The following is a 26,820-nucleotide window of genomic DNA, read 5'->3' as shown; positions in this document are numbered from 1 at the left end:
AGTGATCTATCCAATCTGCATGAGAGGAGGCGCATATATATATATATATATATATATATATATATATATATATATATATATATATATATATATATATATATATATATATATATATATATATATATATATATATATATATATAAACATAGCCCACTCATCTATGTCCCTCGACAGTTTTCAGCATCCCTCCACTACACTCGCTTGGTTAGTTACTTTCCTAACCAGAGATACGGGGGAGTACTCTGGGTTCGGGCCAAAATACCAAGCTCGGAGCCCTCTCCTCGGACAGCACGCCAAATACACATAATTCTTTACTCTATCTGATTATTTGTAAGTGTGAATTCGTGAAGTGAGTAACATTGGCTTTGCTATGTTTCACAGAACCAAGATATGCTGTTTTTGTAATGTTAACTATAGTAACCGAACGGTTGTGAGTGTCATTGTTTTTCTGGAGCTGGTGTGCTACGCTTCAGCTATGATAAAGTGATATAAAGCATTTTGGAGGCGGAGCAATTTCAAATATCAACAGTGTTTCTCAAAAATCACTTACTGCATCTTTAAAGGTGCAAATTCTGTTAGGGATAGAGCACCCAAAAATGACATTTCTGTCATGATTTAGCTGTCCTGACGGGAGCGCTTGTCTGTGATGTGCAGGAATGGGTGTGCATTAATTCAAACTTCACCTCTCACTTCTGTTCCGTGTTAGCGTGTGTGTGTGTTTATGCATGTAGAGCCATGTGTGTTGTGTGTGTCTGTGTCACTCATGGCAGGTGTTTGTCTGCTGTCATGGCAACAGTGGGCTCATATTTGATGTGCTCTTATTGAAGGGATCCTCTGGGTCAATAGAGACTGTTTACACACCAGCATCTACTCTCCTTCTCTCTCCCCTCTCTTTCATTATGGCTTTCTCTCTGTAGTTACCCAGAGGAAAATGTTATTTTTTAGAGGTTTTCTCACGTATAATTTTGTTTTATTTGAGAAAATTCCTTAGGAGAAATCGAACTGTAAAATATGCATCTAAAAAGCAAAAAATAGCAGATCATTTGATGAGAAATTAGTTGAAATATTGAGATCTTTGACTTTGATATCTAGGCAAAATTACGTTTTCAGTTTTATTTATTTTTGGAATATTAATGTAATAATAATAATTATTAATTATAATTGTATTATTATCATTATTATTGGGTTATATTACATTTATCAATGTATAATTGTTTTTAGTAGAAGTAGTAGTATATAATTTGTGTCTTGGAGAAAATATTGTGTATTAAGAGATCGTGTTTGTGATCTCTGGGTATGAGCAGCATAGTTCACAGACCTAATATTTACCTGATATTATACATACAGTACCTGTCAAAAATTTGGAAACATTGCATTTTTTTAAATGTTTTTTGAAAGTAGTATCTTAATCTCACCATGGCTGCATTAATTTGATCAAACATCCAGTAAAACAGTAATACTGTGAAATACTATTACAATTTAATTACAAGTAACTGGTTTCTGTTGTAATATTTAAAATATTTAAAATGTAATTTATTCTTGTGATGGTAATTTCTTTTCTTTTTTTTCCCCTGGAAATCATGATACACCACCATTCAAAAGTTTGGGGTAAGTAAGATTTAAAAACAAAAAAAGAAAATAAAAAATATATATTAATACTTTTATGTAGCAAAGGTACATGTACAATTAAATTAGTAAATATTACAACATTTGTATATATTTATAATAAATGCTTTCTTTTGAACTTTCTATTCATCAAAGAAAAAAATTATAGTTTCCACAAAAAATATTTAGTAGCACAACTGTGTTTAACATTAATAATAATACGAAATGTTTCCTGAGCAGCAAATCAGCATATTAGAATGATTTCTGACACTGAAGACTGGAGTAATGATGCTGAAATTTCAGCTTTACCATCACAAGAATAAATTATATTTTAAAATATATAAAAAATAAAAAAAAACAGTTATTTTTGTTAATAATATTTCACAGTATTACTGTTTTATTTTTGATAAAATAAATGCAGCCTTGGTAAGAGTATTTTCAAAAAAATAAAAAAACCTTATGATAACCTTTTGACAAGTACTGTATGTATGTATGTGTAAATATGAGTATGTATGTGTGTGTGTGTGTGTGTGTGTGTGTATATATAAAGTAACTTCCAGTGAGAGAGATGCTCCATTTAAGACAAGACACACAGCTCACAGTTCATTGGACACATTCTTATAATGATTGTGTGACATTATTAAATTATAAGCAGTTCTGCATGTCTCTTGTAAATGCAGGAATGACCTGAAGTGAATGAATGATGAAATGAAATGTTAATGTCCCAATTTAAAGAGAGTTGCCGGTCAGATCAGATGTAAGTGGAGAGAGCATTGTTTGTATCGGAGGCTGGAAACACTTGTAATCAGATTGTGTCTTTGTGAGCGCTGCTTAACGGATGAATGAATTTTCAGGTCATTTCAGTGAAGAGATGGAGGGACAGAATGTATAGGATGCTCTGTATCTAAAGATAAGGAGAGTTTGAACTTCTGGTATATTAAGATACTGTTTGGTGTTGCTTGGGACGATTTAAAAAGTAAATTGTGTAATTTAAAATACTTTGACGTCAGCTACTTTGACGTTTTCAAAATATTGTTTGGGAAATCTGTCTGAAAAAAAGAAATTATGTTTTCATTTTCCTGCTGCTAGTGATGTGGAAATTAGAGGTCGACTGATAGTGGATTTTACAGATAATGATAACTAGGTTGGACCACACTGGGGTGCGTTTCCCGAAAGCGTTGTTCCAACGAACGTTCACAAACAGCATCGCAAAGTTGCGTGTTTGGAACTACAGCTCTCGACCTGTGGTTAGAAGCATAGTTTCTTGTTTGCATAACATGTGGACTTAATAAATCCTTCTCTTGAGTAAAATAAGCAAGCTGACATTCAGTACAACCTATATATTTTATTTAGATACATACAAATGTCATTTACGTCTTTTAGTTTGTCAAGAGATTTAAAGCACTGTTTGTAAAGAGCCGTGCGTGCGTACGTGCTCTAGTATGTAAGGACAAGCCAATGATTGAATCTGGAAATTAAACAAAATAAGTGAGAACAATTTGAATTAGTCCTCAGATGCCATGTTCATAATTTATAGCAAAAAATCTAGCATTAATTCAACATTAAACGGATTCATTAAAATAAGTTATTACTCTACCACCTGCGTGACATTAACCAATGTGGTTGAACAACAAATTTGTAACAATACGGTTTCGGGAAAGTTGCTAGTTGATTTCTTCATCGATGCATCGTACTATGGTAGTTAAGCAGTAAGTTACGTCGTTGTACGGGAAACGAACCCCTGGCCGATAACCGATTAACCAGCCAATAGTTTTTAAATGGACACTGAATGAAAACAAATAAAATGCTCCAAGTAAACAAGTGCTGAACCATAAAATATACAGTACTTAAATAAAATAATCATTAATTACTTGATCATTAATGTTAGTTCAAAGTGCATTAACTAATGATACAACTTTAAAATGTATTAGTAAATGTATTAGTAATGAACAATCTAACCATTAACAATACTTATTTATTAACCGTAGTTAGTGTTACAAATGGACTCTTATTGTGTTACCATTTCATATAAATCCAAACAGTCATGCTTAAAGATAGCCATCTTTAAATATCTACACAAAGGCCATAGCATTGAAAATAGATGCACATATTGTATGTATACTCGCAAACGTTATTTGTTTCTATTTTATAACACTTGATGATTATCTAATCAAAATACGTGTTACAGTGCAGATAAAAAAGAACTGAAATCTGATGCATTTCTGATTTGTTTCTGTTGGCTGCATAACACATAAATTCACTTTATCTCTCTTTGCTTTCGCTTTCTTTTGCTTTTTATTATTGGTATAGAAATGCTCTGGTGAGTCAATTTGAACTTCAGCTTATTTACATTCCAGGCTTCAACATAGAAAAATATAGCCTGAACATTCTTCTAAATATCCCCTTTTATGTGCAAATAGACATAAGGGTGAGGTAGATGGTGACAGAATTGTCATTTGTGGGTGAACTGTTCCTTTACGGAACACATGATCAAGCAGGTCCTCACATGCTCACTCTTATGAGTGTAACAAATTGAACGGCAGTATTTCTCCTGCATCCTCCAGTGTTAATATATTGCATCCCGTGCAGTGAGCTGTTCAGACCTGGATACTGCCCTCCCATGATGCCCTGTACGTCTGACAGCTCGTGCTGTTCAGTATGGAGCGATGCACTGGGTTTCACACTCATCCGACTGTGTCTTATTGAGACAGACATGTCGTAATGGAGGCCATCTGTGCGCATCCTGTTCAATAAAGAGCTCACCTCGCTCTCTTTCTCTCTGTCCTTTCTTATGATAGCACAGGTTACAGAGACTGATTTAGATCAGTATATTTTTATGGAAAAAAAAATTATGTTCTGGTGACTCTAAAAAAAGAAAAAAACATTTGTTACTTTTCTAATCTACTGTATTGCTGAGTGAAACAGGATATTCAACTTGAAAAAGGTTGGATAGGACTTGATTTTATCCAATTGGGAATGGTTTGATTTGTGAAAAGTGGGCATTCAATGGGAGAATGAAGCCAGATTATGTTCTAAAATAAAGCCTATATAGCTATGTTTTATTTATAGTCTTATCCAAAGCTCAACAAGAATAGGAGCTCACACACATAATAGTAAAATATTTCTCACAAAAAAATTTTTACTTTATGATGTGAATCGAAAATTGTCTTTGCATTTGGCCTTTTAAAAAGAAATTAATACTTTTATTCAGCAAGGATGCATTAATTTGATCAAAAGTGGCAGTAAAGTCATTTATAATGCTACTATTTTAAATAAATTCTACATCCTGAAAAATAAATTATCACAGTTTCCACAGAAATAGTAAGCAGCACAACTGTTTTCAACATTGATAATAATAAGAAATGTTTCTTGAGCATCAAATCAGCATATTAGAATGATTTCTGAAGGATCATGTGACACTGAAACCTAGAGTTATGATACTGACAATTCAGCTTTGCATCGCAGTAATAGATTATATTTTAAAATATATTCAAATAGAAAATGGCTATTTTAAATTGCAATACTATTTCACAATATTACTGTTTTTGCTTAATTTTTTATCAAATAAATACAGCTTTGGTGAGCATAAGAGACTTATATACAAAAATAATTTAATATCAGAAAATTACTATGATGATTTGCTCAAATGACTTAAAGGATTAGTTAACTTTTAAATAAACTTTTGCTGATAATTTACTCACCCCCATGTCATCCAAGATGTCCATGTCTTTCTTTCTGCAGTCGAAACGAAATTAAGGTTTTTGATGAAAACATTCCAGCATATTTCTCCATATAATGGACTTCAATGGGCTCCAAACGGTTCAAGGTCCAAATGACAGTTTCAGTACAGCTTCAAAGGGCTTCAAACGATACCAAACGATACCAAACGATGAATAAGGGTCTTATCTAGCGAAACGATAAGTTTCTGCGAGAAACGAGCAGTATTTATGCTATTATTTTACCTTTTATCAGACGAACGTGATCATCTCTGAGCTCCACCATAACTTCTGCTAAGTGAGGTCAAAATACAAGCCTGGTCATAGATGTATCGATCGTAGATGCCTCATTCTACTGATCCGTGCAGGCGCTAATGAGGCATCTACGTATACTTCTATGACCATGCTCGTATTTTGACCTCACTTAGCGGAAGTTATGGCGGAGCTCAGAGATGATCACGTTCGTCTGTTAAGAGGTAAAATAATAGCATAAATACTGCTTGTTTCTCGCAGAAACTTGTCTTTTCACTAGATAAGACCCTTATTCATCGTCTGGTATCGTTTAAAGCCCTTTGAAGCTGTACTGAAACTGTCATTTGGACCTTGAACCGTTTGGAGCCTATTGAAGTCCATTATATGGAGAAATATGCTGGAATGTTTTCATCAAAAACCTTCATTTCTTTTTGACTGCAGAAAGAAAGACATGGACATCTTGGATGACATGGGGGTGAATAAATTATAAGCAAAAGTTTATTTAAAAGTTAACTAATCCTTTCAAATTCATTTAAAATGTATCTTGTTTAATAGAAATTCTTTATATGTTGTCACATCGGATCAATACATGTTATTAACCAGTGCAGATCAATTCAATGAATTGCTAATGTTGATTTTAAGCAATGTTTTAGTGTCATTTCTAAACTGTTGTCTCTTTGAATGTGTACAGGCTATCCCGGAGGTTATCCTACGACCGCCCCGACCTACACAGCCAACCTTTATCAGACAGGTAGCCCAGGATACCCACCAGGTATGTACACACACACTCACACACACCCTCTATACTTTCCAGTACATATGGCATAGTACACACTTACATTTGCAAATATATGAAACCAAACATTTACACATGTTAGTGATCCATTAACACCAATGAAACACATGCAGTATTCACAACACATCCTAATGCATTCTACTGTCTAGCCTCATTTTGATGATGCTGGCCTGTTACTGAACAATTAAACAGCATATTACTGTTTTATAGTGCTGGTTCCATCTAGTGACATAATGTTCAATGTATACAATAAATCTTCATAACGTTTAGAAAATTGCCTGTATTTGTATTCATATAGCTGTGCGTCTCGAAAGCTGTACTGATGTACGAGGCCACTAATTGTGTTTTGTTCAGTAATGAGCTGTTCCCTGAAATGGGTTTGGTCAATAAATCTGTTTGCGTTTCGATCTGGCAAGTTATATGCGAATAATGATATTTTGAAATTTAGAAGCTGCTTTCAGTTGTACATCTGCAGGATTTGAGTGTGAAATTCAGTCTCGAGAGAAACCAGACGCAGTGAGGATGAGTCATGTGTAGAAGGTTGACTTTGAGTGCAGATAATTTCACACTAGTCTTGTGTTAACAGGCTTGTTTGAGTCAGCTATGTGTGACTCAACTTGTAGCATGTTTAACACTGTTTTGTTTAAAAAAAAAATGGATTTGTGCTGTAAGCAGACATTTTTGGATCTCATTTTGGATCAGGATAGTGGAGTTGATTTGTGTGGTCTGTGATATGGTCAATATGATCAGTGCCGCCCTGAACTGATATAGTTTTTTGTACAATTTCCTCTGTGATGTTAGGAAATGACATGCCACTCTTATAAATGCTTCTACATTCTTACGTGTTGCAGGCTGTTTCGTAGATCAAGTTGACATTTTGCTGTTATATATTCATATTTTTTATGTTTGATATAGTTGATGGCTTGCTTGAATATGATCTCAGTTATCAGTAAATGGTAGTTTTGGTTGACCAGCACTACTTTCACACAATGTGTTACACTTTCTCTAAAAGTTCCTGTGGATTTTTTACCCGATATCTTCATGAAAAGCATGTGTACCTCAAAGATTTCTGCGAGATCATTTTGTCATTAAAATTACATGCTACAAAAATGGCTATCAAATGCTAAATGCAAAGTATAAAAGCATTGTTGTGGTAGAAAATTATCTGATTTTAAAAGGGAATTCCTGTCAATTTTGTTGTTGACATCAAAGACTAAAATCAAATGTCCAATGAATTATAGCTTTCAAATAAATGAATCGCATCCCAAATAAATAATATAATAACACATATTATTATTAATAATAATAATGTGTGTGTGTAGCTACTGTGTATAAATATCATGCATATATAAATACACACATGCATGTATATGTGTGTGTGTGTATATATATATATATATATATATATTTATTTATTTATTTTTATTATTTTTTTAATCTATTTATATATAATATGAATTATAGTATATATGCTGTATACACATGCAAATATTTCTTACATATATATATGAATGTGTGTGTGTGTATTTATATATACATAATTATACACAGTACACACACACATATATTATGTAAACATAAAATTTTATTTTGGATGCAATTAGTTGCGATTAATCGATTTAACAGCACAAAAAAGAATGTCTTGGTGCAAATGAATCATTTGGTAAAAGGTAGTTTAAACTAGACAGATGCTAAATGGGCAGATCAAAAACGGGGACATGGTTTGTGCCAACTGACTACTGCATGATTAATCTTTAAAAGATGGCCATCTTGATTCAAAGACCCACGTGATCTCATTCCTAAATGACAAAGATTCATCTATGTCTATTAAACCTTTGATAATCGCACCAGATAATTCAAATCTGCGCTGCCGCTGACCCAGAGAGAGCAGTTATCATGTAGGCCTATAGGTATGAAACAACTTCACACTATTGTTATTTCTGTGTTGCAAACATTCAAATTATCACAGAAGTACTGGGATAAAAGTTTACAGCTTGGATATAAACACTGATGTCTACGGAAGCTATCAAAATAGAGCACATCCTTTTGAAAGCAATGGTTTCAAATAACGATTGTATCAATTAAATTGTTACACCAGTAGGTGGCGACACGTGACTAAAACATGTATTTCATTGAATCATTCATTCAAGAGATTCGTTCAAAAACAGTGATTCATCCAGTAATCAAACAAGAGAATTATTTATGAGCGAGTCATTGAATCATTCATTCAAGAGATTCGTTCAAAAACAGTGATTCATCCAGTAACCAAACAAGATAATTATTTATGAGCGAGTCATTGAATCATTCATTCAGGAGATTCATTCAAAAACAATGATTCATCCAGTAATCAAACAAGAGAATTATGTATGAGTGAGTCATTGAATCATTCATTCAAGAGATTCATTCAAAAATAACGATTCATCCAGTAATCAAACAAGATAATTATTTATGAGCGAGTCGTTGAATCATTCGTTCAAGTTAATTAAACATTTTAAATAGACTGCAGCAATTAACAGTTTGTCAGAAGAACCTGTAACAAATTAGGCTACATGTTATTTTGCTTAGTTGTCTCTTGTCTGTGGAGAATTGTGGGAGAATCGTGATTCCCAATTCATCCAGAATCGTGAAGCTCTAGTATTTGCAATGAATATGCAATGAATAATTGGCTACCGTCAAACTTTGTGTTTTTCGTGACAATTTTAGCCCTGTGTTGGGTCGCCACTTGATGTCTAATGTAAAATCTGGGTCCTGAGGCAAAACCTTGAGAACCACCGAGTTAGACAACTACAGCTGATGTCTTTCAGTTCAAAATGCACCAAACAGTAAAAAAAATGAACCTCTTGGTTGAATAAATGTTGGCTGTAGTACTTTGTCTTTAGCTCATAATCTTATTCTTTACAATACAATGCCATTTTTTGGTCTCTTTTTTCTCTTCCCATTTCTTGAACTTTATTTTTATATATTTCATATGACATAAAAGTAAAAATAATAAAAGTGTCAGTATGTCAGTAGTCATGACTAGCTTAGCAATATTTGATTGATTTTAGCTATCAGCGAATAATCGGTTACCGGCCATATTTTCACATGTTAGTTAACAGTATCGACGAAATCGGTCAACCTATAAACAATGCCATTTGAAATTGCATTAAAAAAAACTGTGAGTTGATTTCTGTCCCTTTTCTCTCCATTTCCTGTACATTATTTATATATTTCAAATGACAATGAAATTAAAAATATATTGATTTTAAAAACTACCTGCGATTAATCAGTTTTCTGTCATATTTTCCAATTTTGGTTATCGATATCGCTTTAACCCACAATCATTTATATTAAACGTGTGGATATTTGACTTTATTCTTCCTGCAGTATCATCATTATCATCATAATAAGTATCTGAATCACATAAAGCCCTCATGCATGCATGCATAAAGCGCAGCACTGAAGCGCTGCAGTGATGTCATGTGTGAGGCGTCTATGCGGCACTGATGCCATTGTGTGATTTCAGCAGACTCTCTTTCTCTTTGTCCCTGTGCTCTCTTGTGTTTGGTAACATCTCATGAGTTTGCATCATCGCCCCCTTGTGGCTCTGAAAGGCTTGCTCCATTTGGAAGGAAGAATCCAATTAAATACTTTTGAATCATTTTGCTGAAGAGTTTATCTCACGTAATTTAGAGTAATCTTATTACAGGGGCGATCCTTCTGTAGTAAATCCGGGGTTACGTGGATTTCTTAAAGGGAGTAGTTCATGAGGCATGCTTAGATATTTAACCTCTATTACAACACATACAGTCATTATGGATTAGCATCCTGCTGTATTATTAATTCTATTCTTTGCATTATATATAGCGTGAACAGTCTACAGCTTTTTTGTATGCGTGGAATCCACTCTTGACCTACTACATTTGCTAAAATGTGCAGCTACGTTTGTCGAACACTGCGTTGAATATCTAACAATGCAGTGCACTTAATCTTCCATTTCTAGTGTAATGAATGAAAGTTGCCAACCATGATTTTGTTATTTTAACACATTTCACATTTTTTGATTAAACTGCCAAATGTAAGGCATTTTACACAAAAAGTGCAAATAGCCGTTCTGACAAAGCTGCACTATATGCAAGTTTTCCAATCTCTTCTATTGTAATCCATAATTCAGATTGTGATTTTGTCACGTAAAGGGATAGTTCAACCAAAAATGAAAATAAGCCCATGATTTACTCACCCTCAAGCCATCCTGGATGTATATGACATTCTTCTTTCAGACGAATACAATTAGCCAGTACATTTTTTTATATAACTCTGATTGTATTTGTCTGAAAGAAGAATGTCATATACACCTAGGATGGCTTGAGGGTGAGTAAGTCATGGGAATTTTCATTTTTTAGTAAATTTTTTACTGCCAAATACACAAAATGGAAGTGATTATGGAAAATAATTATTTTAACCCTTAATCACCCCTTGGGGTCCAGCTGACCCCTCTGGACTTTTCCTTCATTTTTAAAAAGTGTTCCCTTCTTCTCAGGGGTATGAGACTCTGTGACTTTTCCTAAATAATCGATCTAAACATGCACAAAAAACCTGGGCTCGATTTGGTTGTTCTAAAGGTGTGTAAAAAAAAAAAACATTTAAGGTCCTCTGGGTCAGATTGACCCCACATTGAAAATGAATTTTTAAAAAAAATTCACTTTGTTTGTCACAAAAATAAAACAAAATCAAAAATAAATCTGAAAATGTCTACATTTAAATCAAGGTCTGGTCCTAGAGCATAAACACAAAGTGGAACGAACTTTCTATCTCTCTCTCTTTCACACACACACACACACACACACACACACACACACTCACACACACACACACACACACACACACACACACACACACACACACACACACACACACACACAAACACACATGTGTGTGACTGAAACAGAGAGCATTTTTATAGAAATTGGCAAATACAATCAACAATTCAACTACAATCAACTAATACTAGAGCCCAAATGCAACATGCATGTTCACACACACACACACACACAGAAAATCAATGAAGTGAAAATGAAGTTCCTATGGACCTCTGCTGGATATATGTGGTCATTGCACTTTCTTTCTTTAACTATAATTCCTAAGTTTTTTCCACAAACCTGCAGATGGCAGTATTCTATCCCTAACACACAGAGCAATGTCCAAAAACGATTTAGATTTAATTAAGATCATCATTAAAGTGATTTTGTCATAAAAAAAATATATTTTTAATGAGCCAATTTATGGCCTAGTTAAGTAATTGTGCAGTAAATAGGAAAAAAAACTACCAAATATCCACAAAAACACAGCATAAATGTAAAGTTGAGAAGTAAATAAAAAAAATGAAATCTAGTTTTACATGTAAAAAATTTATATTTCCTTATGCAATTGCTCTGTAAATGTTTAAAAAATCAGACCCAAAGGGACTTAAACGTAAACCCTACTTGAGGGGTGATAAAGGGTTAATATTCAAGCTGAAAATATGACACCACTTAATTGTAACAACACATTTATCATTGAATAATGCCTGTTTTATATACTATTTTCTAACAAATATTATGCAATATACAGCGCATACTCCGTTGTATTCAGTAAGCAGTAACCTAGTATTTTGATTTTGAACATAGCCATTGAGTCGGATATGTTTATATTCACTGTTGTTCAGTTTGATGGGAATTGAACCATTCAGCTTTCAATTGCAAGCCCAGAGTGTTTATTTACAATACATTTACATTTATTTTTAGCAAACACTTTTATCCAAAAATTGTGCAACTGTGCAAGCAATTTCACAGCCAACTGGCTCTGTAAAGACATTTTAGCAGCTAATAATTTCCTGGTTTCAATTTTGTAGTTTCATTCTTGAATGGAAAATCTTTTTCAACCATTTTCTTTTTTTAGTAGTTTCTGTTTTGAATTTGGACCATTTTTGAATTCCACTCAGAGGTTCATGTGTTACTGCCTGAACTGTCTTTCTTTATTGCTGTTAGATATGCATTTCAATGCCAAATAGAGCGCATTTAATGTATTTTATACAACGCCACATTCCTTGGTAATGTTGGTAATGTTAGCGTCACTAACCTGAAAAACATACCACTGTGAAGATTCCCAAGATAAATTCAGCAACTTCTTGCTTCAAAAAGTGTAGGCAATTAAATACTTTTGAAATCAATAGTTTCTTATGGTATTTCTGTTTGTTTTTTTGAGTAGTATTTGTACTTCTGGAAGCCTACTTTTGCGGTAAATATAAGGATCCAGAGGGACAGCGAGAGGAGGAGAGGACAGTCAGGGTACCGTTTTGGAGATTAAGATCGTGACGCATGTGTAACCCTTCTTGTGTTGTTGTGTTTGTTTGGGACAGTGCTGCTGGTGAAGCAGGCCTGGCCCCAGACGGCATCTGCTCCGGGGCCCGGAGAAGGCTCCTATGACCTGGCCGTGGACGCTGGCTCAGAGAGCAGGCAGTACCAGGCCTCATCTACAGCATTCAGTAAATATGATTACTATACTCTACTGTAACTGCTGTGTGTTCCCCTGTTAACTCTATAACACACAAACACGCACTCTTTCACATAAGCCTCGTTCAGACAGTCAGTCCAAATCTGATTTTTGTGCATATCCGGTTGGAATCCGATCATATTTAGCAAGTGCGAACGGCAAAAAATCACATGAAATGCTGTTTTTACGAATCCGTTTTGAGCTACATTCAAATGCGCATTTCTGGAAATCTGTTTCAGTCTGACTGCTCTGATCGGATTTTGCCTGGTTTATGTCGCTTTCTCACGCTACGATAAGCGTAAACATGTCATACGTCGCTGCTGAAACAAGGTTGTGTTTTTGCAAAGTGCCGGACAAGCAGAAAATTACAACACAATGGTGACATGTGTTGAGATCGACGGAGACGACAGCATGGAAAACCAGCCTTCTACGTTTCTTCTCCTCAGAAGACGCAGTAGTCCAGCGCTGCGGCTACACATTGTCAGTTTCATATAAATGAGACAACATCTATATTGCAAACCCCTCCACGTTGCTGTTATTGTTTTTGGTGTATGCCTACCAATGCAACGTCATTGCCATAGAAACCAATGCAGATATTCAAGGAAAACATAAGAGCACCACAGGACACACAAATCGGATCTGAAAAGTTGTGATACAGAGTGTGAACAGTCAATCATTTAGATCAGAATCCAATCGAATACAAAAATTATTGGATTTGGACTGATAGTGTGAACATAGCTATAGAGTCCCGTTCTGCCTATAAAGAACACTTGCTCTGCAGGATTCAATCGCATAATGACTTCCACGCATGCTGTGTAAACAAGCTTTAAAATGAGCTCTGTTCTAAAAACCTAGTGAGCTGCAGTGCTGCCTACATAGGCAACTGCCTACTAAGGCAACACTTTTTATTTTCTATTTATTTTAAGTATTTTTATTTGATCAGGTGTGATTTTTCTCATATATTTTTTTCTGACTTGAAGTATAATCCACGTGAATTACGTAAATCCAAGAAAAACATTGGATGCAATTATTATTATTTTGAATTTAGATTATTTTGATTAGTATTATTATTATTATTCAAAATAAATATATTTTAATTATTTATTTTTTTACAGTATAATATAATTATTTCAATAGTGATATATGTATCTATTGGCTGAATTAATTGTTATAATTTAAATAATAATGAAATATATTAAAAATTTTGTCCTTTGATCACATGACAAGTTAATATCTATGTTGATTTTGATTTATAATGCTCTACATAGGCAGCCACTGACATGAAGCACTCCGGAGACTTGATTCATAACAGATTTCAGTCAAATTTGACATAAGCATATAAAATTATTTTAATAAGATTTAAATAATTTTTATATAAATATATTTATAAATTACATTTCTCTCGCTTTGTAAGGCATCTTTTATTATTTATTATTTTTCACAATGCATTCTGAGATTGTCCTCCCCACAGAAGATATAATTTATTTATTTATATATATATATATATATATATATATATATATATATATATATATATATATATATATATATATATATATATATATATATATATATATATGTTTTTATCAGATGTATTAGCTATATAGTTTTTTTTATTATATATTTTTATTTCAGTTAAGTTTATATATATATATATATATATATATATATATATATATATATATATATATATATATATATATATATATATATATATATATATATATATATATATATATATATTTACTCAACATATTTTCTTTTGTAAGCCTTCGATGTCTTAAAATGCTGTCCAGGTTAGCAGCTCACTAGTGTTTGTGACAGGTGAAATCTCACATTGCATACTGGAGACACACTGTCTGAGATCTAATGTTTCATTCAAACCGTAGACAGCAGAGCTTTTGGAGTTGAGATTGTGTAAAATTGTGTTGTGTGGGATTGAATTAGACAGGAGTGGCTAAGCTAGACTAAAGACAGTTGAATCTGGTGTGTTGCATCAGTGGTTCGTCAAATGTGGAGTAATGACTGATAGCATGTGTTTGCTATGTTGGGCATATTTTGGTGTGTTGTGTAACTAATAACGCCTCAAAGCAATGTATTCTTTCTTCAAAAGACTTCCGTTTGTGCTGCTGAATTCACATACTTGTGCTTTTTGTTACTACTCTGCTGGCAAATAAAAAGCCAACAGATGGTGTGTGTGGAAAAAGAGAAAGTGTCGGTGTGTGTGCTTGGTTGTGATATCTCTGACTTGAAAGGGTGTGTGAGTGTTTGCACTTCAGATGTGCTTTAGTTTAGTTTGGCGCACTCCCTCTTTACACGTCTTGTGTGCTTTACTGTTGCTCACCAGAAGGTGGCGACATGGATGTTTTGGAAATCCAACCAGAGCACATGGATGCGTGCGAAGGAATATCTATGTATTATATTCGATTATTGTGTGCCAGATGCCTACTGGACCTAACAATCTCTCTCCATCTCTGTTTCAGGATACACTGCAGGAACGCCTTATAAAGTCCCCCCTACTCAGACCAATGGAGCCCCTCCCCCCTATTCCCCATCCCCTAACCCCTACCAGACGGCCATGTACCCTATTAGAAGTGCCTATCCCCAGCAGAACCTCTATGCTCAGGTAAGGCCTTATTCTATACTGTGAATATTGCAAAGCTGCTTTGAAAACATTTCTATTGAGTAAAGCACTGTGAAAAAAGTAACACTATAATCCATGATAAGCATAATGTTTTGTGGTGTTTTGAATAATTAGTTGTCAAGTGAGTACTCAAACTTGATCTTTCTTATCTTGTGCATTATTTATCAGGGGGAAAAAAAGGTTTTGTATTATAATAAAATAACTTGCTTGACCTGAAATGAGTTTATAGCTGATGAAGTCAGCCTGTGGCTATTCAAGTATTGTTATAGGTTACTTTTGTCAGTAATGCTGCTCTTTTTAAAATCTTTCCAATAGTTAATGCATTTGTTAAAAACTGCAAAAAAAGATAACAGCACTAGTAGACAATAATGATAGAAACAAATAACAATGAGATCAATTCTCAGTTAAAGGATTAGTTCACTTCAAAATGAAAATGTCCTGCTATTTTACTCACCCCCATCTCATCCAAGATGTTCATGTCTTTCTTTCTTCAGTCGAAAATAAATTAAGTTTTTTGAGGAAAACATTCCAGGATTTTTCTTCCCATCATAGACTTCCATGGCAACCAAAATGTTGAAGGTCCAAATCAATACAGTTTCAAAGGGCTTCGAAGGGCTTCAGAGGCTCGGTGCGATCCCAGACGAGAACGTGCCACGGATTGTGCAATCCCGTCTGAAAGGTCACGCTAGACGTAGGCGGATGTACCGCCCCAAGGGAACGTGCGAAGACTAATACAAACGCCCTTTACAAAAAAACACTCCCATCTTCAACTTCAAATAAAAAAACAACATCATTGTTTTACCTTTTTTTTAGCTAAAGGACGTTAGTCTTCGCACAAGCGCTTTGTAAACATGGTGGCGGCACTTCTGCCTACGTCTACTGTGATCTTTCCGACGTGATTACGTAATCCTTAGCACATCGCAGAGCAGCGCAAGATGAGCAATTTAGGTTAAAAAGTATATTCATTTTTTTTTTATTATTAAAATGACAGATGGTTTGGCTAGATAAGACCCTATTCCTGCTGGGATCACGCAGACCCTCTGAAGCCCTTTGAAACCTCATTGATTTGGACCTTCAACCTATGATGTGGAGAAAAATCCTGGAATGTTTTCCTCAAAAAGCGTAATTTCTTTTCGACTGAAGAAAGAAAGACATGAACATCTAAAATGGGGGTGAGTAAAATAGCAGGAAATTTTCACTTTGAAGTGAACTAATCCTTTAATAAAATAATGATTTTTCCTCATAGAATATTCTGTTTTACCTCAAATACTTCACATTCCTAAAGTAAAAGGGACGATGGTAGTACCATGGTGTCATTTGAAATACTTATGAATGCAATAAATACCATATGGCTATCATTCAGGACAGTTATTTTAGTATTATTTATATTCTGCTATAGTTTTTATTCATATTTTGAATTAGCTTTTATATTTATGTTTTAATTTTCATTTTCATAAAAAAAATTAATTTTGAACATTTCTGTAGTTTTTGTTCTTTAATATTTCTATTTAGCTTTAGTTTATTTTAGTTTTAGTCATTTTACTACTTTATAACTTAAAGTTATCTGTTTCAGTTCTATTCTCATTTTTTTATTTCGTTTTTCAACTAATATTTTATTTTATTTCATCTTTATTTCATTTACTGAAAATGTTTTAAGCTTTATTTAGTTAATGATAACAATGCTGGTTCTGTATTGTAGTAAATTAGGGATGCACCAATACCGGTCCGCGCTTGTGTACTCGTACTCATTAAAATGCACCGATACCAAAAGCTGAGAACATGCAGCATACAGTGTTTGTGTTCAGACAAAACAACACTGACAACAGAGCAAACAGAAAGCAGAATGAGGATATCAGAGAAGGATGTCTATGAAGTAAATGTATTCATTAATTTGAGAAAGAAAATGTGTGCGTGTGTGTGTGTAGCAGTACATTCAAAAAAAAAATGGTGCTATACGGCACTATAAGTGGTTCTTGGCTCGTAATCACATGGGAACCACTTTTGGGGCCATGTGGCACCTCAGTCATCCCAAAGAACCGGTGAAGAACCATGGTTCCCCTATGATTACGAGCCAAATAACTTACTTTTAGTGCTATATAGTGCTATATATATTTTTTTTGAGTGTAAGTAGTATACGTACAGCTCTTAACGTGACAGCAGCCTAATAAACATACAGCTTTTTTTGTCTTTAATGTTCATCTAACAACAAAAGACAAGTAGAAAATCACCCACTGATCCTCTTGACGGAATAACTTTTGTAACTTTGATGAGGATTCATATTTAATTTATACAGTGAAGAATATGCAGTGTTATTTTACATTTGATTACTTTAATTCAATTTTGTGATGTTTCACTTAAAAATTGTAACCACTGGTCTGACCAACCAGTGAAAAAAATCCTTAGCATTGAGCCCTGCTGGAGCAGCTCTAAATATTCACTGCTATTAAATAAAGGATCAAATATGATCAATTGGATGTGAAAGTAACAGAACAGTACATTTCAACAGGCATAATTAGGCATGAAAAAACTGAAGGAAATATCTATTTACTAAACAAATTAAGCCAACTAATTTGATTCATATTCTTTTGGTTTCTCTACCCAACAAATGCAATGAATATACAGGTATCGGTATGCAGTATTGGCAAGTACCACAAATGAAAGTATCAGTATCAGACTCATTCTGAAAAAAGTGATATTGGTGCATCCCTAGTAAATATTAAAGTAATGTGGTATTAGGATCTGATACCATCACTATACCACTGCACCACCACAGAACCATTTTGGTTTATTTGCCTCACAACCAGGACTATTTGGATTTAATCCAATAACACCCACTATGCAATACAATGGATCACTCCTTACAGGTTTTGAACATACAGCCATTTAGCTACTTGTAACTATTACATTATAATTTGTTCATCTTCTCCTCAGGGTGCTTATTACACACAGCCAGTGTATGCCGCCCAGCCTCATGTAATCCACCACACCACCGTGGTCCAGCCCAACAGCATCCCCTCCGCCATATACCCTGCTCCTGTACCTGCGCCCCGCTCCAATGGTGTGGCTATGGGCATGGTTGCCGGAACAACGATGGCCATGTCTGCCGGTAAGAAGCTCAAAAATGATAATATTGTTGAAGCTAAGAAATGATATAAACAAAATATTAATACATTTTTTTATTATTATTTATTTAATCGCTTTCAAGCGATTTAATCTAATTAATTACATGACATGGCGATGAATTAATCGCACATCAAATTTGGCTGAGAAATTACCCCCCACAATAAATCATTTAAAGTCATTATTGTGTTAAATGAGAAAAGCAAATATATCTTATAGAATTTATTACACAAACATTTAGGCTACAATGGCAATTATTTTTCTTTTTTTAAAGCTGCATCTGGATTTGTATTTACATATATCTACTGACTAAAACAGTTTGGTTACCAACATTCTTCATTCTTCTTTTATTTTATTTTTTAATTAATTTAATTTTATTTAATGAAGTGATACTCTAAATGAGAAACTAAAACTGCCAGTAGGTGGCGATAAATGTCTAAATGTGTGTGTATATATTGTGTGTGTGTGTGTGTGTGTGTGTGTGTGTGTGTGTGTGTGTGTGTGTGTGTGTGTGTGTGTGTGTGTGTGTGTGTGTGTGTGTGTGTGTGTGTGTGTGTGTGTGTGTGTGTGTGTGTGTGCGTGTGTGTGCGTGTGTGTGTGAAATTCATATAATAAAATAAATGTTAAATTACAGGAACCTTGCTGACCACCCCTCAGCACACTCAGATCGGAGGACACCCCGTCACCGTGCCAACGTACCGACCCCAAGGAACACCTGGGTACAGCTACGTGCCACCTCACTGGTAGAGCCCACCTGCCAATCATGTGAGTTCCCACCCACGCGACACATTCATTGTGGCTTCACCCAGCCAATGAAGAGCAGTCTCTGACTTCTCGTTTTCTTTCTCTCCGTCGCAGATCTGGAGTCAAACATTGTATGCAACTACTCAAGTCTTACATCGGCGCTCTGTGCTCAACAAGGAGGTGCCACGTCTGTTTGCAAGAACAAAAGAGAAAAAAGTGCAAGGGTCACTTTATGCATTCTTACGTGTTTTTGTAAAAGCTGCTTTTTTATCTTTTTTTATTTAATTTTACTTTTTTTTTTTCCTTCTCATTTTTTTGGGATGATGTTCTTGCATTAGGTTATTTTAATTCTTCATTGTTCCATAGTTACTTCTGTAAGAACTCCAGAATGATTTCGACCAATCACGCCTCTTCAAACGATTTGTCTTTGTGTTCAGTATAAACGCTGGTGTGTAGGAATGTACCGACGCAATATCAGCACCTCTTCGGATCATAATCATCCAATTATGCTGCCAAATTTTATAACCTTTAGATATTAGCACAGGGTTCATGTTTTTTTTTTGTTTTTTTTTATTATTATTTATTTACAGCGGCGTTTCATTTCAGCTTTCCCCATTCTCTCACAGAACGCTCTCGAATTGTTGATTTTTTTTAAAGGAAATTTAATTTCATCTGATTCAATTCTCCCTCATTTCATTCTATCATCGATAACAAGGGTGTCTTCCAGCTTGTAGCTGTTCATGTAGATTTGTAAGGAATATATCATTAGTAGGGCAGTGCAAATGTGGTTTAACCTTCATTAGGATAATGAGAACATACAGTAATCTTAGTTATTCACTAAATAGAGAACGTTTGAGTGAGCTGGTTACTTTATTAGCTTATGTGTCAGGATAGCGTAAGCTTCTGAACTATAACGTGTATATTCGATTTATATAAATGTGCGCGCATGGGTGCTCTCGCAGGGAACGCAGCGGCACGCGAGCATGCGCTCACGGCAGAAGGTGCAAACCCACGCGCTGAGAATATTGAGGGGGAAAAAAATACTATCAGTGGCACTTAGCTGGAGCCTCTGGGTGCAATGTCATCCCGGTGGCATTGAACCTGATCAAAGCGTGTGCCAACTTCGAGGCCAGACAGGACGGACGCTACTCTGACGGAACGATTTTAAGAATTTAAAGGGACTTTATCGCATCGAAAATAGCACTGAAAGCAAAAAAAAATACAAATAAAAAAGGAAGGGAAGGCGTTCCGGCATTAATCTCCAATCAGCTCCGGGTCTAACCCCTGGTCCTCTGTGAATTCCTGGGCCTTTAGGCCTGTAGTTGCACAGATTGTAGGCGTAGAAACGGAGTTGTTCAATGCAATAATAAGAACGGCCTGCTTGAATGGCTTTTAATTGTAATTTACAGCATTTTTAGAGAGAGAGAGAAAGAGATTGATTTCCTATCCCAAGGCCTCGCCTGTATCCATGAATAGTGTACTCAGAAGTGACATATCAAGTATTCTATGAAATGTTATCATACTGAAGCATTGCACATTGACAAATAGACATAACTTAATAACCAATTATACGGTACACTCTCATATTTAATGATGTAATTAAGAAAATCAAGCATTTACTCTACAAACCATTAGTCTTGGTAATGTCTCTGGAAGTAATATTATTGTCAGAACAGAACAGTATCATTCTCTTTTTGTTATTTGTTTGGCTGATCAACCACTATTTCGATATATAGTACACTCAAAAGTGGGAAGAACCGATTCTCTGATCTTATGTGAAGTAATAACGTCTAGTAATGCATGTGTCATGCGGGTGAATGCAGTATAGTGTAATCAGATGGAAACTATGCCTTTGCGAAGCATGGTTGCATCATGTTGAATCACAGCTTATGGATTGCTTTTAATAATACATTTACTTTACAGCACATTCCCTTCGATGTTTTGAGTAGAGGGAGAGAGAGAGAGAGAGAGTGAGGGCGCAGAGTGTCTGAATCCCACGGAAAACAGGAAAAAAAATCAGATTTCACTTAAATAAAGTGAAGCCTATTTTGCATTATTATTCAATTCACATTATTCTCAATAGTGATTCTCGTTAGAGTCTCTGCAATATTGTAATTTTTTCTTTTTTTTCTTTTAAAATCAACAAAAGCTAATTATTCATAGATATCAGCATTTCAAGAGGAAATTGTGAAAATAATAAAAACAATTGTAAAAATAGGCTTCATTTTCTTCGTAGACATTCGTCTGAAAATGTCTGTAACTTCATTGCATTATATACAACAGTATAATCATTTGCCTTTAGTAAGAGCAAATGTTTTGGAAAAAGAGTCAAGAGGCCTTTGGTAAATGTAATATTTGTGTAATGGTGCATTTTTTTATTGGCATGTCATCGATAAGCAATGCAAATTAGTCAAACCAGGCTCATTGGTTGATTATTGGATGAATTCACAGCACATTCACATACTCCGTTTCTCTGTAGCTGTTTTGATGACGTATGATGTCCTTTTCATGCCCTCTCTGCCCTGCTCTTTCCTTTTTCCCCAGCTGGTCTTATACAGTATTATATCAAGCAGTGAACTATATTTTCTTTGTCTTTTCATAAGTTTGCATCACAAGACTTGACTGATGCAACTAATCGCTGTAGTCGACATTTTAAACATTGACTGATCCGTCAGACCTCTGAACTCTAGGACTAGAGTGACCTTTTACACTGCAAACGAATAAAGGGTCGATTCAGAATGAGAGGACGTTACCATCCACTCTGACATGTAATTTAGGCGCTTTTTACGTAAGTGTTATTTAAAGTTTTAATTAAAGATTGATGTTCATTTTTCTTAAATAGAAGATCTTTATAGTTGATCTGGAGTGGAGTGATGCAGTCCATGTGGTTGAGAGGCATTTCAGAGCACAAGTCTTCAAAGGGTTTCCTCTTCATCTACATGCATTTCCCCCATCTGTCTTTCTCTTTTTTTCTCTCTCTTTTTTTGTTTTGTTTTTGTTGTAATGACAGGGGGAGAGAGCTCCACTCTTAAAAATAAAGGTTCTTTGTTGACATAGTTTCATGAAGAACCTTTAACATCCATGGAGAAAAAGATTCAAATATTCAAAATGGGTTTTTTTTAAAGAAAAGGTTATTCGTGAAACCTAAATTTCTTTCTTTTCTTTTTTTTCAATGGCACCTTTATTTTTAAGAGTGTAAAATGGTGGCAAATTTTCACTGAACTATTTCAATCATTTTGAGAAAAAAAAAAGAGCCTGTTGCAGTTACTGGGATGTACGTTTTAACACAGGGTCATGGTGAATTTAAAGGGATAGATCATCCAAAAGTGAAAGCAGTGTGAACATTCTGCAAAAAACATCTCCTTTTATGTTCCACTGAAGAAGAATGATAACAGACTTTTATTTTTGGGTGAATTATTCCTGAACAGTTGTATCAAAGTTGTTTTTCCCCAATATCAGTACTCGTATATTTTCCCGCTCACTCCCATTCTAAAATCCATTTTCTGTGTGAAATCAGGTGTTTTTTTGGGGGGGAATCAGTCGTAAACGGAGTCATTTTCACTCGGCGTGATGTGGACGAGGCTTCGATTTCCTGTTTTTTCTGTTTCAATCGTATTGAAAAAATGTGATGTCGATATTGCAACCCCATGCACTGTTCTGTTCTTTGGTTTCAGGGCATCGATCAAAGGATCGTTTACTAGCGCCCGTGATGCATGCAACGGGTTATTAGCTCTAGTGAAGTCAGTGTCACGTCACCAGTATGTAAAGGTATTTCTAAAGTAATTGTGGCACTGGTTTCACACTCTTGCTGAAAACCTGTGATATGTACCACAGGCTTTGACGCAAACATATGAGAGGTTGCTATTTGACGCTACTGTTTAGGAAAACGCCTATTTATGTTTGACCCATATGGAGAATAAGACTTTGTTGTTTGCATTCTATATGTAAAGCAAAAAGGGGAAAGTCTTCCAGAATTGATCTCCCTTCAGTGAGTGTTAAAGAGTCCTTGCCCCCATAGTATGCATTTACGCACTACAGCACGGTTCTGGCGCCATCGAAATCCCATGCTTTCAAGGTTCCGGCAGGACCGAGCGCGTTTTCGCCAGTGCCGTCCAGACCGTGCTGTACTACCGTTTGAGCAAGGAGACCCGCATCAGGCTTGTGAAATGAAGTGTAAAACTGTTTTTATTATTTTGGGGTTTTTTATTGTTTTGTTTTTGTTTTTGAAGATCAGTTAGTGATCTCTGTGACATAATTAAGCCAAGTTTGTAATTGTATAATATTTACTGTAAGATGTAGAACATTCAATAACTATTAAAATCTTTCCAAAAATCTTTCCTTTTCTTTTTTCAACACGCACTCACACATAACATCATGATGGTGGATTGATAGGTTCTTTTTTGGTCCAGTCAATACATTTATTAAATTGTCAGTTGGTTGAATTATTAGTAATAGATGGTTTACCTTTAAATAAATGTTTAGTAGGAGAAGACCTCAATTTATTTCAAGGTGAGTAATACGCTTGTATGTGATTAAAAACTGTATATTTAAAACGATAGCAATACACAGTGCATCCGGAAAGTATTCACAGCGCTTCACTTTTTCCACATTTTGTCATGTTACAGTTCTCCGGGAAAAAAGGCATTTGGGGGGTAAAATATGTGTTATTTTGGCAGGGCTGGCAGCTAAAAATCGCATTCCTGGGTCTGTATATCACATAATTGGGGTCGCTTCAACCCGCGGACTTGGCAACACAGTGCAGTTGAGTTCTGTTGACATTTGACAACTAACGTTATGCGTCGCTCTGTTGCTCTGATTGGTTGTAGGTCTATCCAATTGAGATCTTTCCTGGTTCGGTTGAAACACGCCCCATAATCACAGCCCAACAGAGCAGTATCAGACTCATATTCTGACTAGAATTGAGTATGACGACGTCAGGCTAATTAAATGTATAATTTTTTCCTCAATTCTACTAACAATACCTCATAATGACAATGTGAAAGAAGTTTGTTTGAAATCTTTGCAAATTTATAAAAATAAATAATCACATGTACATAAGTATTCACAGCCTTTGCTCGATACTTTGTTGAAGCACCTTCGGCGCCAATTACAGCCTTAAGTCTTTTTGAGGATGATGCTACAAGCTGGCACACCTATTTTTGGGCAGTTTCTCCCATTCTTCTTTGCAGGACCTCTCAAGCTCCATCAGATTGGATGTCGAGCATCGGTGCACAGCCATTTTCAGATCTCTCCAGAGATGTTCAATCGGGTTCAAGTCTGGACTCAGGCTGGGCCACTCAAGGACATTCACAGAGTTTTCCCTTAGCCACTCCTTTGAGGTCCAGAGCGCTCTGGAACAGGTTTTCATTAAGGAGGTCTCTATACATTGCTGCATTCATCTTTCCCTCGATCCTGACAAGTCTCCCAGTTCCTGCTGCTGAAAAACATCCCCACAGCATGATGCTGCCACCACCATGTTTCACTGTAGGGGTGGTATTGACCAGGTGATGAGCGGTGCCTGGTTTCCTCCAGACATGACTCAATTCAATTCAATTCAATGAACTTTATTGTCCCCAATGGGGAAATTTGTCTTGGACTCTGGTGCCCACGTACACATACAATGATCGAACACATAATACACACAAAAAATAAATAAATAGAATAAAATACATACATACTACTTGTTTAAAAGTCTAATCGACGTTGGTACAAAATATTTCTTAAAACGATTGTATTTGCACATAGGCATCCTGTATCGCCTGCCAGAAGGCAGCAACTCATATTCTGAATTTAAATTATGCGAAGAATCAGATACAATCTTCGTAGCTACCCTGATGACAGACTGCTCATATGAATACTCCAATGAATGGTATTCCCTTTTCCCCATAATTCTCATAGCCATCTTTACCAGACAAGCAAGTTTAGCTTTGGATTGAACTGTAATGTTACCAAACCACACAGTGTGTCCATAGTGTATTACACTTTCAATTACCGCCTGGTAAAAGAGGTACATTATTTTCTGTTCTACCCCAAACAATCTTAATCTACGTAAAAAATGTAACCTCTGTTGCACACGACAGCATACACTATCCACATGAAACCCCCAGCTAAGTGAGTTATCCATATAAACACCCAGATATTTGTAAGAACACACTTGTCTAATGGGTATGTTATGAATGGATATTGGGGAGTGGTTCCCTATTGACTTCTGATCAAAAATCATTTCCTCAGTTTTTTTAACATTTATGACAAGATGATTCGCGTCACCCACTTCACAAAATGTTCTACCTCTGAATAATACACAGAAAGATCAGTATTTTCATACAAGAGGCTAAGCAAGGCTGTATCATCGGAATATTTAATTATGAGGTTACTAGGATCAGAACTTATACATTCATTTGTATAGAGCGTGAAGAGAATCGGGGAACTAACGCAACCCTGTGGAACACCTATACTTATCCTTCTAACTTCTGATACAGTATGGTTGACCTTAACCTGCTGCGTTCGATTGGTTAAGAACGAATAATACCATTTAATTAAAAAGGGGTTCACACCCCATTGGTTCATTTTAATTGATTAGACCATAGGGCTTAATTGTGTTAAAAGCAGAGCTGAAATCGACAAATAATAACCGTGCATATGCTTTTGGATTTTCCAAATGTTTCGCAATAGCATTAGTAATAGTGTTAATAGCATCCTCTGTACCACGACCTTGTCTGTAGGCAAACTGGAATGGGTCTAAAACTGATTTAACTTCTATCTTTAACAAGGACACCATATATCTCTCAAAGCACTTCATGACACATGATGTCAAGGCTATGGGCCTATAATCATTATTTTCCATTGGACTTGATTTCTTTGGTATTGGAACAACAACGGATTTTTTCCAAATATCAGGGACCCTATGACAATCCACAGATCTTTGGAAAATAGGACACCATGCATGGGTAAGCTCCTCCGCACATGATTTTAAAAGTACGGCTGAAATGCCATCTGGTCCTGTGGACTTTCTTGTATTAATTTGACTAAAGAGTGAACAAATCTTTTGTGGGTCGATTATCACTCTAAAGGAAGTGTCTTCGTTTACAACAGTCCCTAAAGAATTTGTACCTTCCTGGGTATAATCCTGCCTATCAAACCTAAGATAAAACTCATTTAATTCGTTTGCCTTTTCTAAATCATTATTAGTAATGAGGTGCTTACGTCCAGTATTCATATTTGTCATCACTTTAATCATGTCCCATATTTTTTTTGATGGTATAGAATTAAAACTTTGCTCCAGTCTGTCCTTGTGTCTTTTCCTAGCTACTCTCAGCATGCCAGTGAGCTCTTTTTGTACCACTCTCAGACCAACCCAGTCTCTCTCCTTAAAAACTTGCTGCTTTCGATTAATGCATTCTTTAATTTCTTTAGTAATGTATGGCTTGTTATAT

The 26,820-nt window shown here is 35.3% G+C and overlaps 1 protein-coding gene across 5 annotated transcripts in view; it reads left to right on the top strand.

The window, feature by feature from the left end:
• The window catches only part of fam168a (family with sequence similarity 168 member A), a 68,498-nt gene extending 44,784 nt beyond the window's left edge, over positions 1–23,714 (top strand). For 3 of the 5 annotated variants that reach the window (XM_079824980.1, XM_079824979.1, XM_079824981.1), the window contains 6 exons: positions 6,265–6,345; positions 12,746–12,871; positions 15,363–15,505; positions 18,455–18,629; positions 19,278–19,408; positions 19,502–23,714. In XM_079824980.1, coding sequence (XP_079681106.1) covers positions 6,265–6,345; positions 12,746–12,871; positions 15,363–15,505; positions 18,455–18,629; positions 19,278–19,390 — 638 coding nt within the window. In that variant the 3' untranslated portion in view covers positions 19,391–19,408; positions 19,502–23,714. Of the gene's footprint in view, positions 1–1,472; positions 1,609–6,264; positions 6,346–12,745; positions 12,872–15,362; positions 15,506–18,454; positions 18,630–19,277; positions 19,409–19,501 lie in introns of those variants that run through there. The other 2 variants (XM_079824982.1, XM_079824983.1) reach the window with 2 other exon arrangements.
• Positions 23,715–26,820: the final 3,106 nt, after the last annotated feature.

The sequence above is a fragment of the Gobio gobio genome (genome assembly GCF_949357685.1).
Source record: "Gobio gobio genome assembly, chromosome: 9".
Taxonomy (NCBI): Eukaryota; Metazoa; Chordata; class Actinopteri; order Cypriniformes; family Gobionidae; genus Gobio; species Gobio gobio.
The sequence above is the reverse complement of the archived record's forward strand: the minus strand, read 5'-3'. Positions and strand labels throughout refer to the sequence as shown.